Here is a 17,041-nt window from a genome sequence, read left to right on the forward strand (position 1 = left end):
TGGGCGTCGCCATGTTGCAACCAGAGCCACTCTAGCGCCCGAGGCAGAGGCCACAGAGCCATCCCCAGCGCCCGGGCCATCTTTTGCTCCAATGGAGCCTTGGCTGCGGGAGGGGAAGAGAGAGACAGAGAGGAAAGCACGGCGGAGGGGTGGAGAAGCAAATGGGCACTTCTCCTGTGTGCCCTGGCCGGGAATCGTACCCGGGTCCTCCGCACGCTAGGCCGACGCTCTACCGCTGAGCCAACCGGCCAGGGCCGGCTGTGCATTTTTGATGCTGCTATTATTGCTAACCTAAGTCAGATGCCTAGTCCTTGGGAAGGAAGTGGAGGATGGCAGGGTTGGTAGCACATAGATGCTATAAGAATTGAACAGGGTTTGTTCCTTGGTCAATTGGCCTTCTCTTGGGAAAATAATTGGAGTCAACCTCTGACAAGTTTCTCTTTCTGTTCTTTGTGTGAAGAGAAGCAAAAAGGCTGTCCTCTTTGTTATCTTGAGGCTTGAATAGCAAAGTTTAATGGAGCTATTTTGCCAGAAAACCTAAAGCCCTGACATTTGTCTTACTGACATTGACTTCTCTTTTCAGTATAAAGTATCATCTGTCAGTCAGCCCATACTGAGCACCTGCTATATTCCCAGCTCTCAGCTTGCAGAGTTAGAGTGTCAGTTATAAGTGATGCTGTTGTGTCCATGAGTGCTGTAGGAATTCCTGAGAAGGAGAATGGAGGTGTGATAGTAGTGGTTCTGGATGGCTTCTTTTCACAGATGACTTGCATGTAGTCTTGCAGCTGGATTTCTCCAGGACCAGCATTTTCCAAAGCATGTTTCAAGCAACTTTACTTATCCCAGGAACTCAGTGGGAAGGAAAAGAAAGGATTTTGTGATTAAATATGATTAAGAAATTATGTATGCTATATCCTCTTATGTAGAAAATGTTTGATTTAGCCTAGTCTTACTCAAACATTTAACCCGACAACCATCTTTATTTTTATCTAATGGAATCGCTGGGTGTAAACTACTGTCCTATGCTGAGGCAAGGAGTCACAGCATTCCAGGTTGTAGGTGGTGTAGGGAAGAGGAATCTGTGAGATTAGTGTCTCCTGAGTACTTTGAATGAGTCCCTTCTCACAGACCAGCTACCCAGAATGCTTCTTGGTGGGGGTTCACTTGGAAGAAGCCTTTATAATCACATGGGAAACAGAGGGAGCTGCTTTCACAGTCTTAGCTTGGATCTTCTTGTGCTTTTCAGGATGTCTGGCACTGGAAGTTTCTAAGCCTGTCCTGCATTCCAGAAAGTGGGTTAAAACCTGGAGACTCATGTTCTGAGGAGCAGATCTCCAATATCTGCAGCTATAGCCTAGATAGAGAAGTGAAGATCCTTGTCTTTTTTTAATTTTTTATTTATTGATTTTACAGAGAGGGAAATGGAAAGCAAGAGAGAGAGTGAGACATCAATTTATCATTCCATTTATTTATGCATTTATTGATTGATTTTTAAAAATGTTTTTATTCATTTTTAGAAAGAGAGGAGAGAGAGCAAAAGAGAGAGACAGAAGGGGTAGGAGCGGAAAGCATCAACTTCCATATGTGCCTTGTCCAGGCAAGCCCTGGGTTTTGAACTGGTGTCCTCAGCATTCCCAGGTCAACACTTTATACACTCTGCCATCACAGGTCAGGCCCTATTGGTTGATTCTTATATGTGCCCTAACCTGGGATTGAACCCACAACCTTACCGTATTGGGGTGATGCTCTAACCAACTGAGCTCCCCAACCAGGGCCAAAATTGTTAAAGATTTTGCTTATATTGGTTCATTCATCAATTCAAATGGAGACTGTGGCCAAGAAATCAAGAGAAAACTGAGACTCAGAAGGGGAGAAATGGAAGAATTAGGAAAAATCACCAAGAGTAAAGATGTGTCATTAGAGATTTAGAGACCAAGGCTAAGATCATCCATATACTCATATTCTCTACAGCACCTGGTATTCCCAGACAGTCTCCAATCCAAGTACTAACCAGGCCTGCCCCTGCTTAGCTTCCGAGATCAGACGAGATCGGGTGTTCAGGGTGGTATGGCCAGAGACTCGTATTTCCAATTACCCTTTTTCTCCATGTATAAGACTCTCCCGTGTATTAGACACACCTTAATTTTGGGGCCCAAAATTTGGAAAAATAAAGTATTACATAAAGTTATTGGACTCAAGTTTTATTCATCATAAAATTCATACAACTCCTCATCATTGTCAAAACTCCCATCCATTAGCTTGTCCTCATCTGTGTCTGATAACGAATCACTGTCTTCAACAATGAGTGCAGGCCTGACCTGTGGTGGCGCAGTGGATAAAGCATCGACCTGGAAATGCTGAGGTCGCCAGTTCAAAACCCTGGGCTTGCCTGGTCAAGGCACATATGGGAGTTGATGCTTCCAGCTCCTCCCCCCTGTCTCTCTCTCTCCCTCTCTCTCTCCTCTCTAAAATGAATAAATAAATAAATAACAATGAGTGCAAAAACAAGCATGAAGCCTGACCAGGTGGTGGTGCAGTGGATAGAGCGTCGGACTGGGATGCGGAAGACCCAGGTTCGAGACCTCGAGGTCACCAGCTTGAGCACAAGCTCATCTGGGTTGAGCAAAAAAAAAAAAAAAAAGCTCACCAGCTTGGACCTAAGGCCCCTGAGCAAGGGGTCACTCGGTCTGCTGAAGGCCCGTGGTCAAGGCACATATGAGAAAGCAATCAATGAACTAAGGTGTCGCAACGAGAAACTGATAATTGATGCTTCTCATCTCTCTTCGTTCCTGTCTGTCTGTCCTTGTTTATCCCTCTCTCTGACTCTCTCTCTGTCCCTGTTAAAAAAAAAAAAAAAAAGCATGAAAAAGCAGGAAATGTAAGTAAAAAAATAATCTACAACCACTGGATAAGACACACCCAGTTTTTAGACCCCCAATATTTTTTCCTCAAATTTTTTGAAAAAGGTGTGTCTTATACATGGGGAGATACAGTACTATGTATAGATGTGGACGTTGGATGATGAAGGCTGATAGGAAACAAATAGATTGATTTAAGATATGGTGTTGGAGGGAAGCTCTACAGATACCCTGGACTGCCCAAAGCTGTCCTACTTTGGGCACTTCGTAAGAAGACAGAGTATACCTGGCCTGTGGTGGCACAGTGGATAGGACATGGACCTGGAACGCTGAGGTTGCCAGTTCAAAACCCTGGGCTTGCCCAGTCAAGGCACATATGACAAGCAATCAGTGAACAACTAAAGTGAAGCAACTATAAGTTGACACTTGACACTTTCACTCCCCTCCCTGTTCCTCTCTTTGTAAAATCAATAGATAAAATCTAAAAAAAAGGGCAAGGTTCTTTGGAATCGACAGTATAGCTGGGAAAAATAGGAGGCAGCAGGAAAAGAGAAAGACCAAATATGAGGTGGATTGACTCCATAAAAGAAGCCATAGGCATGTGTCTGCATGAGCTGAGCAGGGCTTTTGAAGACAAGACATTGTGGACATCACTCATTCATTGGGTTGCCAGGAGTCTGAGCCAACTGAGTGGCGTGTAACACATATCTGTGTCTTTCTTGTTTATTATGGCATTTCTAAAACTTTCCCTTTCAGATTTATCTGAATATCGCTTAAAATCTGTGTATTTGGAAGCCAGATATGTGAAATCAGGAGGTTTATCTTCTTATCTATTTCTTGCATGCGTTGGTTTACCCAGAGCCATCTCTGAGGTCAAAGTTCCAGCCAGATCACCAATCTGGAGTGGGCCTCTAACCCCAGAGTCTTAAGCCATTTGCAGTGGCGAAGCTCCCAGAAGCTTGGCTGAAGATTCTTCACCTCTGAAAATGAAACTGGTTAGATCTAGCCCCCAGGAGCCCTGAGCCTGGGAGGTGCGAGAGCTCCCCCTGCTGCCTCCTTGCCCCCATTGCTCTCCTTACACTTTGCCCTTCAGGTTAAACAGGCATGGTGACAGCCACATTATCAAGTGATTGTCCCTTGGCTTGGCCTCTAGGAGGCTTTATCTACCTCAGCCTTCAGCCTGTTGTGTATTGAACTTGGCTCTATTACTTCAGAGTCTTGTTCCCTCTGGTTTTTTTGGTTCTTGGACCTGTTTTTTTCCTTTCCATTCTCTTCTCTCTCTTAGTCACAGTACCCATGCCAGGTCCTGACCTTTGACCTTTTGTACTTGAGCCATTCCAGACTATTGAACTTAGCTTCCCATGTATCTGTGTTGCCTCTATCATTTTGACCCTCTTCCCTCAGTGCCCTTTTTTTTTTTTTTTTTTTAACAGAGACAGAGTCAGAGAGAGGGATAGATAGGGACAGACAGAAACGGAGAGATGAGAAGCATCAATCATCAGTTTTTCGTTGTGGCACTTTAGTTGTTCATTGATTGCTTTCTCATATGTGCCTTGACCATGGGCCTTCAGCCGACCGAGTAACCCTTTGCTCAAGCCAGCGACCTTGGGTCCAAGCTGGTGAACTTTGCTCAAACCAGATGAGCGCGTGCTCAAGCTGGCGACCTTGGGGTCTTGAACCTGGGTCCTCTGCATCCCAGTCCGATGCTCTATCCACTGCGCCACCATCTGGTCAGGCCCCTCGGTGCTTTTTGATACAATCATGTGCTGCATAAATGATGTTTCTTTCAAAGACAGACCACATATGATGATGATACCAAAAAATACCAGTTGTCTAATGTAGTGATTTTTAAATGGAGTGCCACAAAAAATTTTAAAACATGCACTATTTATTTATCAAGGGCACTGACCTTTTCCCTTAGATTGTCAAATAAAGAAAATGACAACAGCTAACACAACAGTAGTCATCTCGTGTGAATGAATCAAAATTATACTGTTTTTTTGTCAGATTGGCAAAAAATATATATCTTGGTGTGCCGCAGAATTTTAGTAATTAGTTTATATATGCCATGAGATGAAAAAGGTTACAAATTGCTGGCCTAGTGACATCATGGCCATCATATGCATCAGTGCAGTGCATCTTGGTGTGCCGCAGAATTTTAGTAATTAGTTTATATATGCCATGAGATGAAAAAGGTTACAAATCGCTGGCCTAGTGACATCATGGCCATCATATGCATCAGTGCAGTGCATTATCCTGTGCTTGTGATGCTGCTATAAACAGTGTGCACTGCTGGTTGTGTGAATGCACAGCACACACAGATATGTACAGAACATAATAATTGATAGTAAATGACTATGTTAGTCATTTATGTATTTTCTGTTTATTATTAGAGTGTACTCGTTCTACTTATAAAAAATGTTTCCTATAAAACAGCATGTATTTTTTTTAATAAATAAATTTTTATTTTAATGGGCTGACATCAATAAATCAGGGTACATATATTCAAAGAAAAGATTTCCAGGTTATCATTTAGTTCTGTTGCATACAAAACAGCATGTATTCTTATGTTGTCAGCAGCCTCTTATCTCGTGTTTACCGTTTCTCTTGATTGTATCACTTTCTCTTGTGCTTGATTTTATCTCATGTTGTTCTGTATGGTAACATGCTGTACGGACTTGCGGCCTGGGAGCAATCAGCTGCACTATACAGCCCAGGTGTGTAATAGGCTGTACCATCTAGGTTTGTGTAAGCGCACTCTGTTTGCTCAAAAGAATTGCCTAACAACGCATTTCTTAGGATGCATTTCTCAGAATGTATCCCCATCGCTAAGTGGTACATGACTGTATTCATAAATGGAATGTCAGAGTGCTTTCTTTTCTAGAAGGACCTGTTGCCTCAAGTCCCCACTTCCCAGCTGCCACACAGCTCCTTCTGAATAAAAGGTGTCTTGGTATCTTCTCCCATCTCTAGCATCTGGTCTGCTTCTATCCCAGATCCAGTGCAGACCAAGCCTCAAGAAATGGGAAGGTAGTATGTAATGCAGTAGCAAGGAGGGAAGGGTTGCTAAGTGCTCTATTCCTAATATTTGCTCTTTTTCTAGCCACGGCACTGAGGAGGGGCAGCAAATTCTGCAGCAGCCAGTGCCGGAGAGACTGGACTTTGTGTGCAGTTTTCTGCAGAGTAAGTACCTTTCTTATCTAGCTAGGAAGCTGTGTCCTCAGCTCTTGGGACTTGGGAGTCCAGAGGAGCCAGTTAATAGGTGTCTAGAGGCTCAGGGCTGTCCACTCTGTACCACAGAGATGAATACAACCAGGTCAGCTTCCCTAGGTCTCATGACCACCAGCTCACACCAGCTAGGGTAAGAAGAATGTCCCTTCGGTCCCAGAGCCCGTATTGGAGATCCAGGTATAGCCAGAGGGCTTGTTTCTGGGACTCATCACCTTGGGTTCCCATGTTCCCTCACTGTGAGGAGATGGAGGAGAGAGAGGCATCCACGTCACCCTCTTTCTCTTGCAAGAAAAACATTTTCTTTAGATAACTTTGGATTAATTGCTTAGGCCAATGATTCTCAAACTTTTTGAAGTCGGGGCGCATTTAAAATCCTACAAATAATTGTAGGCGCACTATATACAAATTTCTGGGAAATGTGTTATAATATTTAAGTCAAATATTAAAGAAAAAAAATATAAAGTCCAAGCGTGCTTTTATGGCAATTAAACGAAATAAATACGACAAAATTAAATTTATTCTGACATTAAAAAACATTTTTATGTTACAGTTTTTGAGTTATGCTTTTTAGAATTTGTAAAAGAGGGGCTAAAAAATTTTTAAATGACAAAAAAGTTATCTTTTTATATATATAGATACATTCTTAGGAAGATTTAGTAAATTCGGCAGGGCCTGGCACAAAGGTATTAAGGTTTTTCATTCTTGTGTTTAGGAGAAACAGGAGCCTGATGTGTCCTAGCGATTTCTTCAATGTTTGGGCATATATTTGAAAGGCAAACCCTCATTTCCTTGTCAATACATTGAAGAATTCCTCTCTTACTTTTAATTGTGTTGAGTGCAGAAAACCCCCACCAGACATATCATCTTAACTTTACACCAAACAAAGGATAGAAGAAATCTTGCCTCCAGTCTCTCTGGGGAACATGGGGGGTAGTGTAAACAATCCAGCACCACAGCTTAACAGCCTTTTGCAACCTAATCAGGCAAGTGAGGTGGGGAGTTGGGCAGACTGTCAGCCTACAGCCAATTCCCCACACCTCTGTTCCCCAAAAATCTAAACTCCAAAAACCCTGTTGGTTTTTTGGCCCCAACAGGCACATATTTCTCTGAAATACCATAGGGCGCACCTGAAAATCTTCTAGGGCGCACCAGTGTGCCCTGGCGCACACTTTGAGAACCACTGGCTTAGGCAATAGGTATAGGGGCAAAAGAACAATTAAGTTGATATCTTGGCCCTTGTTCTCATTGGTTGTGTGAGCTTTCTGGACATAGGTTCCCTGTCTGTAAAATGGCGGTAATAACAGTTGCTCTAGGTCAGTGGTCGGCAAACTGTGGCTTGTGAGCCACATGCGGCTCTTTGGCCAGTTTAGGAGTACCCTAATTAAGTTAATAACAATGTACCTACTATATAGTTTAAGTTTAAAATATTTGGCTCGCAAAATAAATTTCAGTAGTGGTACTGTTGACATTTGGCTCTGTTGACTAGTGAGTTTGCCGGCCACTGCTCTGGGTTGTGGGTAGATTAAATAAGAGCACATGCAAAGTTTCTGGCACGCTCATCAGCTCCTGCCCCTCGTGCATCTCTGGCCGCAGAGTCTTCATCTTTGATATGGGAGCTATCTGCCATCTCCACCTCAAGAGAGTTAAAGGAAAGGTGAAAATGGATTTAGATAAAGCAAGATGTTAGTAATTGAGCCCAAACTCTCCGGCAGCATAAGAACCAGATGTCCCCAGTCCTCCTCATGTGACTCAGCTGCAGGCTTCCTCTGTGACCCCATTTGGAAGGAGAGTCTAGAGTGACCTGGAATCTTTGGGCCCCTCTGTGGGACTGTGCAGAGGTTTGTGCATGGAAGGGTGAGTGCAATGCCATGCCCCAGAGCTGCTGTGAACCCAGCCTGCTTTCTCTATGAACGATTCCTTTAGTCCTTGGACTGACCCAAAGTAGAACTCACTTCAGATAGAAACACGTATGTTGGGGAGAGAAGACGTAGGAGTAAGGAGCCCCACCAGAGTCAGTGATTCTGCTCGGACTGAGGTGTTCTGATGATCTCAGGGAAGGCCTTCAGGAAGTTCACCATGTTTTTTACATTGTTGTCATTACAGAAAACCGAAAACATCCCTCATCTCTGGAATGTCTGGTGTCAGTGCAGAAGGTGATGGAGGGGTCAGAGCTGGAACTGGCCAAGGTACCTATAGGACATCAGACTGGAGATGGGAGGTAGCACCGGAAGGACCTGCAGGCCTTCTCTCTCCTGTCTTTCTCCCTCTCTCTTTTAAATGTTTATTTTATTGATTTTAGAGAGAGGAAGGTAGAGAGGGAGAAAGACACAGGAACATCGATCTGTTCTTGTATGTGCACTGATCAGGGGTTGAACCAGCAACCTCTGTGCTTTGGGATGATGTGCTAACCAACTGAGCTGTTCCTCTAGGGTTCTTTTTATTTTCATTTATTTATTTATTTATTTTTGTATTTTTCTGAAGTTGGAAATGGGGAGGCAGTTAGACTCCTGCATGCGCCCGACTGGGATCCACCTGACACGCCCACCAGGGGGCAATGCTCTGCCCATCTGGGGCGTTGCTCTGCTGCAACCAGAGCCATTCCAGCGCCTGAGGCAGAGGCCACAGAGCCATCCTCAGCGCCCGGGCCAACTTTGCTCCAGTGGAGCCTTGGCTGCGGGAGGGGAAGAGAGAGACAGAGAGGAAGGAGAGGGGGAGGGGTGGAGAAGCAGATGGGCGCTTCTCCTGTGTGCCCTGGCCAGGAATCGAACCCGAGACTCCTGCACACCAGGCTGATGCTCTACCACTGAGCCAACCGACCAGGGCCCTAGGGTTCTTTTTATTTTTAAGATTTTATTGGCCCTGGCTGGTTGGCTCAGTGGTAGAGTGTCCACCCAACATGTGGATGTCTTGGGTTCAATTCCCATCAGTGCACACAGGAGAAGTGACCATCTGCTTCTCCACCCTCCCCTTCTTTCTCTCTTTCTCTTTCTCTCTCTCTACCCCTCCTGAAGCCATGGCTCGATTGATTCCAGCATATCAACCCCAGGCACTGAGGATGGCTCTGTGGAGCCTCTACCTCAGATGCTAAAAATAACTTGGTTGCGAGCATGGCTCCAGATGGGCAGAGCATCAGCCCCAGATGGGGGATGCCAGGTGGATCCCAGTTGGGGCACATGTGGGAGTCTGTCTGTCTCCCTCCTCTCACTTGGTAAAGAAAAAAGGTTTTATTTATTGACTTTACAGCGAGAGGGAGGGAAGAGAGAGAGAGAGATCTTAGTTGCTTCACTTTAGTTGTTCATTGATTGTTTCTCATATGTGCCTTTGATTGCACAAGCCCAGGGTTTCAAACCAGCGACCTCATCACTCCAGGTTGTCGTTCTAGCCACTGTGCCACCACAGCTCAGGCTACAGGGCCTTCTCTTAACCCAGGAGAAGTGGTGGGTGCTTTATTTCTGGGGCTTGTGGAGGTTTGAGGTAGGTTCTGACAGCCAGATGGATGAGGTAGAGGCTAATTTAGCCCAAAGATTCTAGGAGACCATGCAATATGAGAGAGGTTCCTAGACCACTGCTGTGGGCCTCAGTGAGGCCTGGCAGGAATCAGGCCCCATGCAGCTATCGTCATACTTTTCTTTTTAGCTAGTCTACTTCACTCCCTCTCCTGTCTGGGTGCTGGCCCAAAGGGTTCCATTGAGTCCAGGTATTTTGAATCCTGGCACATGGCCTTTTGCACGTAAGCATTGAGTCCTCACATGTTTCCTGGTACGGTTTAAGGGCAGTGGTCGGGGGCTGCTGAATTCTAGGAGCTTTGGAAGAGTCTCCAAAATATTCAGAGTCCCCAGAATAGCCTGGGGGAAGGGTGGGGCAATGAGAAGAGAGGCCCTGCTCAGTGACTGCCTCCTGTTTGGCTTCTAGATAACCATGTTGCTCTTATACCAGTCCACCGTGAGCTCCAAAAGTCCCAGGGATTGGGAACAATTGGAATATAAGATTCAGGTAAGCCCTTGTGCCTCCACTCCACCTAGCGGGCCTAGCCTGCATTTCACCTCACCCTATCTATTTTCTTTGAACAGCATATATTGTTCTTTTTAAAAATTATGTTACAGTAGTTACAGCCATTCATTGTAGAAAGTCTGGAAAATATTAAAAGGGACAAAGAAGGAAATAACAGTTGCAAATAATCCCATTCCCAGAGATAACTGCTAACTTTTAAAGGATATACTCCCAACCTTTTTTTTTTTCATATTTAACTATACCTGAAACTGTACTGTGTTCGGATGCTGCATAGAAATTATTCTCTCTTCATGTGTGTATTCCTGTGCGTGTGTGTTCCTGTGTGTGTATGTGTATATTTTTTACATAAATTTTCACTCCATCTATTCCTGTTTTGCTGTAGCAGAAAGGGTTAGTGAGAGAGAGTATGTCTTTGTCCACCATACAGTCTGGCTCAGAGTGGCTACCTTGTCTCCCCTCCTCTACATGGTCCTAAGTGCAGAGAAGCTGGTACATGTACTTCGTCATATAGGGAATAGACTTGTTTTCCGGAACTATCTGACATAGAGGTTCCTGAATAAGCAACTGTTATTTATTTATTTTTTTTAGCATGAGAGACAGGAAAGGAGAGAGATGAGCAGGGCATCAACTTATAGTTGCATCACTTTGGTTGTTCATTGATTGCTTCTTACACGTACCTTGACTGGGGGCTCAAGCTGAGCTAGTGACCCCTTGCTCAAGCCAGCGACCTTTGGCCCAAGCCAGTGGGGCTTTGGGCTCCATCCAGCGACCATGGAATTGTCTCTATGATCCCACGCTCAAGCCAGTGAGCCTGCGCTTAAGCTGGGTGAGCCCACACTCAAGCTGGTGACCTTGGGATTTCAAACTTGGGACCTCAGTGTCCCAGGTCAACACTCTATCCGCTGTGCCACTACCAGTCAGGCTAGCAACTGTTCTTTATTTCCCAGAGCAGAAGCATCTGGGATGCCAGAGTGAATAATGTAGGTGACTGATGGGGCAGTGTCCAGAGACCTGTGGCCTTTCAGGTAGTGGTAGAAGTGTTGAATCATCCCATTTCACGCTCACGGAGCTTATGGCTCATCTTGGGGTTGGGGTTGGGGTTGTAGTGGCATAGAAGGAGTAGGTGGCTCCTTCCTCCCTTCAACCTTTTCTCTGCTCCAGGATGGTCATAGACCTGGTAGGAAGAAAGTCTAGAAGATTAAGGAACTACAGCAGAGTTGGCCAAGAAAATTAAACCTACTCTGTAGCTTTGGAATTTAGATAGAGAAGGGAAGATTTTATAGCTGAGCTACTGGATGAGCTATGGGTGAGCGCTATGGTGAGCGCGCTCACCCTGACAGAGAACAGTAGTGAAGGACAGCTGAAAGAGGCCAACATTGTTATATTAGAGCTTTCTGAGCACATTACTCTCCTTGCCTGTTCTGTTCTCTTGTGGTCAGGAGTAAAGTCCGTTAGAAATTCTGTCTGACTCGGGTATATCTTTAGGGGAGAAGAGGGGGTGGGAGCAAGTGGGATGAGTGCATCTCTGGTATAATGTCCTCTGCTGGACCCTGGACTTCCAGCTCTTAGAGGAAGAATAGGCCCCTGGGGCTGGCACTGTCAGGTCTCCCTAACAGCTAAGTGTTGCTCTTTCTCTCTGTGGCCTAGGCTGAGTTAGCTCAAATTCTCAAATTTGTGCTGGACCATGAAGATGGACTAAATCTGAATGAGGACCTAGAGAGCTTCTTGCAAAAAGGTAAATAGAGACCACTTCTGAGGATTTCCCTCCTCTCTGAGCTGGGTTCTACTAGGATCCTGAGTTGTTAAGTGCAGTGGGGCATTGTTTCTGGGCCCTGTTGCCATCATCCGAGTTCCTACAGAACTCTTCTAGCTGCCTGGCAACAACCAAGCAGGACTTTTTTTATAAATGGCCACTTCCGCTGTTAGGTTCTCCTTGACCACTCCCCACCCCCAACACACATATCCCCACAAACATACTTCTTTTGTTTTTTATTTTTTTAAACAATCATTACTCCAGGTTTAGAAGCTAGGAGTACACAGAGTATACAGTCTTTTTTTTTTTTTTACACAGTGACAGAGAGAGAGAGAGTCAGAGAGAGGGACAGATAGGGACAGACAGACAGAAACAGAGAGAGATGAGAAGCATCAATCATCAGTTTTTTGTTGCGACACCTTAGTTGTTCATTGATTGCTTTTTCATATGTGCCTTGACCGTGGGCCTTCAGCAGACCAAGTAACCCCTTGCTCAAGCCAGTGACCTTGAGTCCAAGCTGGTGAGCTTTGCTCAAACCAGATGAGCCCGTGCTCAAGCTGGTGACCTTGGGGTCTCGAACCTCGGTCCTCCGCATCTCAGTCCAGCGCTCTATCCACTGCGCCACCGCTTGGTCAGGCAGGAGTACACAGTCTTTTATTTTATTTATTTATTTATTTAAATTATACCTTGCATTTTTATTTTTATTTATTTTATTTTATTTATTCATTTTTAGAGAGGAGAGAGAGAGGGAGAGAAACAGAGAGAGAGAAGGGGGGAGGAGCTGGAAGCGTCAACTCCCATATGTGCCTTGACCAGGCAAGCCCAGGGTTTCAAACCGGTGACCTCAGCATTTCCAGGTCGACGCTTTATCCACTGCGCCACCACAGGTCAGGCTAGGAGTACACAGTCTTAAAAGATGGTTTTTCTCCCTCATGAAGCTCTTGTTCTAGGTGGGAACACAGATACATAAACCAGTAAGCATAATAAGGACTAAGTGCTAGAGTAGCCAAATCTACCAAATGTCTTGCTGGAAGTACAGAAAGAGTAACGGCTCTACCTGTCTTCTGATGAAGAGGCAGCTCCTGGTGATAGGATGTAAGACTTGAGTCCAGGCAAGTTCTTGTCCCGCTGCTGAATTTGATGTTCATGAGCCCTTCATGTGATGTTGGAAATGTGAGAGGAAAAGCTCTGGGCCAGATTATGGGTTTTCAGGTCAGTGTATGGTTGGCCACTGGAGCTGTGGGCACTATGGGCAGAGCAGGGAGGCCTCGTCTGAACTCTGGGGTCTTAGAGGGTGGAGGAGGGAGGAGAAGATGAGAGAGACTAATAAGAGTGAGGATTGAAAAGTAGGAGAATCATGTGAAAGTGTCATGGGAGCCAGGGAAAGAGAAGCTTTTGTTTGTTTGTCCTTGGGAGACAAGAATGGAGAGAGGTGAGAAGCTTCAGCTCATAGTTGCGGCACTTTAGTTGTTTACTGATCGCTTCTCATGTGTGCCTTGATGGGGGGGCAATGAGGGGACTCCAGCTGTCCCAATGACCCTTTGCTCAAGCCAGCGACCCTGAGCTTCAAGTTAGTGATCCTTGGGCTCAAGTTAGTGACCGTGGGATTATGTCAATGATCCTACATTCAAGCCGGTGGCATTCAAGCCAGATGAGCCTGCGCTCAAGCCAGCGACCTTAGGGTTTCGAAACGGACCTCGGTGTCCCAGGTCAACGCTCTATCCATTACACCACCACCGGTCAGGGAAGAGAAGGTTTTGAGAAAGATTAATTGGCAGCATAAGACTTCAGAATAGAGGAATTCAGAAGGAGGCCAGTGGCTCTCCAAGAGGTTGTTGGGGCTGAGAGGAAATCCTGCTTAGGTTCTGCCCAGTGGCCACCATCTGTAGCTTACATGTAAGTGTCTGGATTCACTCCCACTACTAAGGCAAGTTCTCAAACTGTGTAAGGACGCAACTCTTCACCCTCTCACTAATCTCTGTGGTATGTCTGCTCCTTCCCCCAGCTCCTGATCCTTCCAGCGCCATCTCTGAAGAGCTCTCCCCACCCAGCCACCAGGCCAGGAGGGAGGTTCGCTTTCTAGAGCTACAGAAGATTGCCTCTTCCAGTGGGAACAAGTATGTGCTGAGCCTCTTTCCAGTGACAGGGACTCAACATCCTTTCCTTAATTTCCTCCAACCTAGAGACTAAGCTGTGGAGCAGCCCTTCCATCATCAGAGTGCTTACAGCACCCTGTGGAGCTGGGTGTCCTCACTGCTGCAGTTCTGATATGGGGAAGTGGCTGGAATCTGTCTTGGGTAGATGACCTCTCTCAAAGGCTGTCCCCTGTTTACAGAATTCCTTTCTTTCTTTCTTTTTTTTTTTTTGTATTTTTCTGAAGCTGGAAACAGGGAGAGACAGTCAGACAGACTCCCGCATGCGCCCGACCGGGATCCACCCGGCAAGCCCACCAGGGGTGCGACGCTCTGCCCACCAGGGGGCGATGCTCTGCCCCTCCGGGGTGTTGCTTTGCCGCGACCAGAGCCACTCTAGCGCCTGGGGCAGAGGCCAAGGAGCCATCCCCAGCGCCCGGGCCATCTTTGCTCCAATGGAGCCTTGGCTGTGGGAGGGGAAGAGAGAGACAGAGAGGAAGGAGGGGGTGGGGGGTGGAGAAGCAAATGGGCGCTTCTCCTATGTGCCCTGGCCAGGAATTGAACCCAGGTCCCCCGCACACCAGGCCGACGCTCTACCACTGAGCCAACCGGCCAGGGCCTCCTTTCTTTCTTGATTATACTAAAGTCCCTTTTCTCAGTGTAGCTCTGCAGAGGCTAGGAGAATGCATGCCCCCACTCCCCCTTTTATTTGGCTTGGAGAAAGGAGAAAGATTTCCTAAAGGTCATGTGTTGAGACATGAGGTGGCACTGCAGACAGAGGTGTTCAGGCCTCCCAACCAGTTCTTCCCATTCCTGCTTTTTGCTGGTCACTTCAGGCCTCATGTCTCAGACTCTGATCATGGCATCTGGGCCATCTCTTTCCTCAGCTTCCTCTCAGGTTCTCCAGCTTCCCCCATGGGTGACATCCTACAGACCCCACAATTCCAGATGAGACGGCTGAAGAAGCAGCTTGCGGATGAGAGAAATAATAGAGACGAGCTGGAGCTGGAGCTGGCTGAGAACCGCAAGCTCCTCACGGAGAGGGGTGGGTGCCTGGCCCAGAGCAGAGGTGTATGAGTGGGCAGCATCCAGGATTGCCATCCGAGGAAGCGGTGGGCCTGGCTGAGGAAGGGGCCCGCTGCCTCCTGTGTTGTCCGCTTCTGGCCTCCTGGAAGCTGCTTCTCTCCTGGCCTCCAGCCTCACTTTCCCTTAGATTGCATGCTTCCCTGTTCTCCCGCCTCCCCTCAGCCCTGTGCTGACTGCCTTCTCCCCTCCCCTCTGGGCCAGATGCACAGATAGCCATGATGCAGCAACGCATTGACCGCCTGGCTCTGCTGAATGAGAAGCAGGCAGCTGGCCCACCGGAGCCCAGGGAGCTGGAGGAGCTCCGCGGCAAGAATGAGAGGTAGAGTATCTCTGCCTGCCTTCCCAGCTCCCGCCCCGTCCTGCACCCATGGGGGGTATAATCACTGCTCCTCCCTCCTGCACAGCCTCACCATGCGGCTCCATGAAACTTTGAAGCAGTGCCAGGACCTGAAGACAGAGAAGAACCAGATGGATCGCAAGATTAACCAGCTTTCTGAGGAGAATGGGGACCTTTCCTTTAAGGTGAGTGGGGGAGGGGGTCTTGCCTCCACCTGGAGGCCCCTTGGGGTTGAGTTTTTTAGACAATTCCCCAAGAGAGGGTTCCCAGGAGACAGTTTACCTGACCTGTGCTTTTGTCTCTCCAAAGACCTACATACTTTGCCCCTTTCCTTGTCCCATGATTGGCTGTTGCCATTGACTGGGTGGCTCTTTTTTTAAAATTTTTTAAATTTTTATTTTTTTTTATTTTACAGAGACAGAGAGAGTATCAGAGAGAGGGATAGACAGGGACAGACAGACAGAAACGGAAAGAGATGAGAAGCATCAATCATTAGTTTTTCGTTGCGACACCTTAGTTGCTCATTGATTGCTTCCTCATATGTGCCTTGACCGCAGGCCTTCAGCAGACCGAGTGACCCCTTGCTCAAGCCAGCGACCTTGGGCTCAAGCTGGTGAGCTTTGCTCAAACCAGATGAGCCCGCGCTCAAGCTGGCGACCTCGGGGTCTCGAACCTGGGTCCTTCCGCATCCCAGTCCAACGCTCTATCCACTGCGCCACCGCCTGGTCAGGCTAAAATTTTTTAAAAGATTTTACTTATTGATTTCTTTTTCTTTTTTTCTTTTTTGGAGAGAGGGAGAGAAGGACAGACAGGAGCAGAGAGACCGGAAGGGAAAGAGTTGAGAAACATTGATTCTTCGTTGCGACACCTTAGTAGTTCATTGATTGCTTTCTCATATGTGGCTTGACTGGGGGGCTCCAGCTGAGCCAGAGACCACTTGCTCAAGCCAGGGACCTTGGGTTATATCTATGATCCCACACTCAAGCCAGCGACTCGTGCTCAATCTGGCGACCTCGGGGTTTCAGTCCTGGGTCCTCAGCATCCCAGGCTGATGCTTCATCCACTGCTCCACCATCTGGTCAGGCATTTTTTTTTTTAAGAGATAGGAAAGAGAGAAAGGCAGCAATGGGCCTGGAGGGGGGGGGGAGGAAATGAAAGCATCAACTCTAGTAGTTGCTTCTCATGTGTGCCTTGACCATGCAAGCATGGGACTTCGAACCAGTGACCTCAGCGTTCCAGGTCGACGCCTTATCCACTGAACCACCACAGGTCAGGCTGGGTGGCTCTAAATTTTGATTTGTAGTTGTGAGTTAAGGATGTGATTCATTGTGATTGGCTTGAGGCGGGTGGGAAAGATCATCAGAGGCATCTAGCTCCTGGAGTTCAAGGAGCAAACAGCAGGGGTGGTGCCCGTTTTGATCCTGAGTGATGGGGCTTCCCATTTTCCTTCCCAGCTGCGTGAGTTTGCCAGTCACCTACAGCAGCTGCAGGGTGCCCTCAATGACCTGACAGAGGAACACAACAAAGCCACTCAGGAGTGGGTGGAGAAACAGGCCCGTTTTGAGAAGGAGTTCAGCACAGCCCTGCAGGACAAGGTGAACCCTCTGCTTTGGGGTGTCAGGGACACTATCTT

At 46.9% G+C, this 17,041-nt stretch overlaps 1 protein-coding gene and 1 pseudogene across 7 annotated transcripts in view; one reads left to right on the forward strand and one right to left on the reverse strand.

Annotated features, from left to right (window-relative positions):
- NUMA1 (nuclear mitotic apparatus protein 1) overlaps nucleotides 1-17,041 on the forward strand; it is a 99,361-nt gene that overhangs the window by 67,624 nt on the left and 14,696 nt on the right. For all 7 annotated transcript variants that reach the window (XM_066250615.1, XM_066250611.1, XM_066250613.1 and 4 more), the window contains exons 4-12: nucleotides 5,962-6,041; nucleotides 8,193-8,275; nucleotides 10,002-10,082; nucleotides 11,748-11,835; nucleotides 13,859-13,970; nucleotides 14,873-15,030; nucleotides 15,273-15,390; nucleotides 15,476-15,593; nucleotides 16,863-17,003. In XM_066250615.1, the coding sequence (XP_066106712.1) occupies nucleotides 5,962-6,041; nucleotides 8,193-8,275; nucleotides 10,002-10,082; nucleotides 11,748-11,835; nucleotides 13,859-13,970; nucleotides 14,873-15,030; nucleotides 15,273-15,390; nucleotides 15,476-15,593; nucleotides 16,863-17,003 (979 nt within the window). The remainder of the gene's footprint in view (nucleotides 1-5,961; nucleotides 6,042-8,192; nucleotides 8,276-10,001; nucleotides 10,083-11,747; nucleotides 11,836-13,858; nucleotides 13,971-14,872; nucleotides 15,031-15,272; nucleotides 15,391-15,475; nucleotides 15,594-16,862; nucleotides 17,004-17,041) is intronic.
- On the reverse strand, nucleotides 1,963-2,079 carry LOC136321467 (5S ribosomal RNA; annotated as a pseudogene).

Source organism: Saccopteryx bilineata, chromosome 1, assembly GCF_036850765.1.
Source record: "Saccopteryx bilineata isolate mSacBil1 chromosome 1, mSacBil1_pri_phased_curated, whole genome shotgun sequence".
In the NCBI taxonomy this organism is placed as follows: domain Eukaryota; kingdom Metazoa; phylum Chordata; class Mammalia; order Chiroptera; family Emballonuridae; genus Saccopteryx; species Saccopteryx bilineata.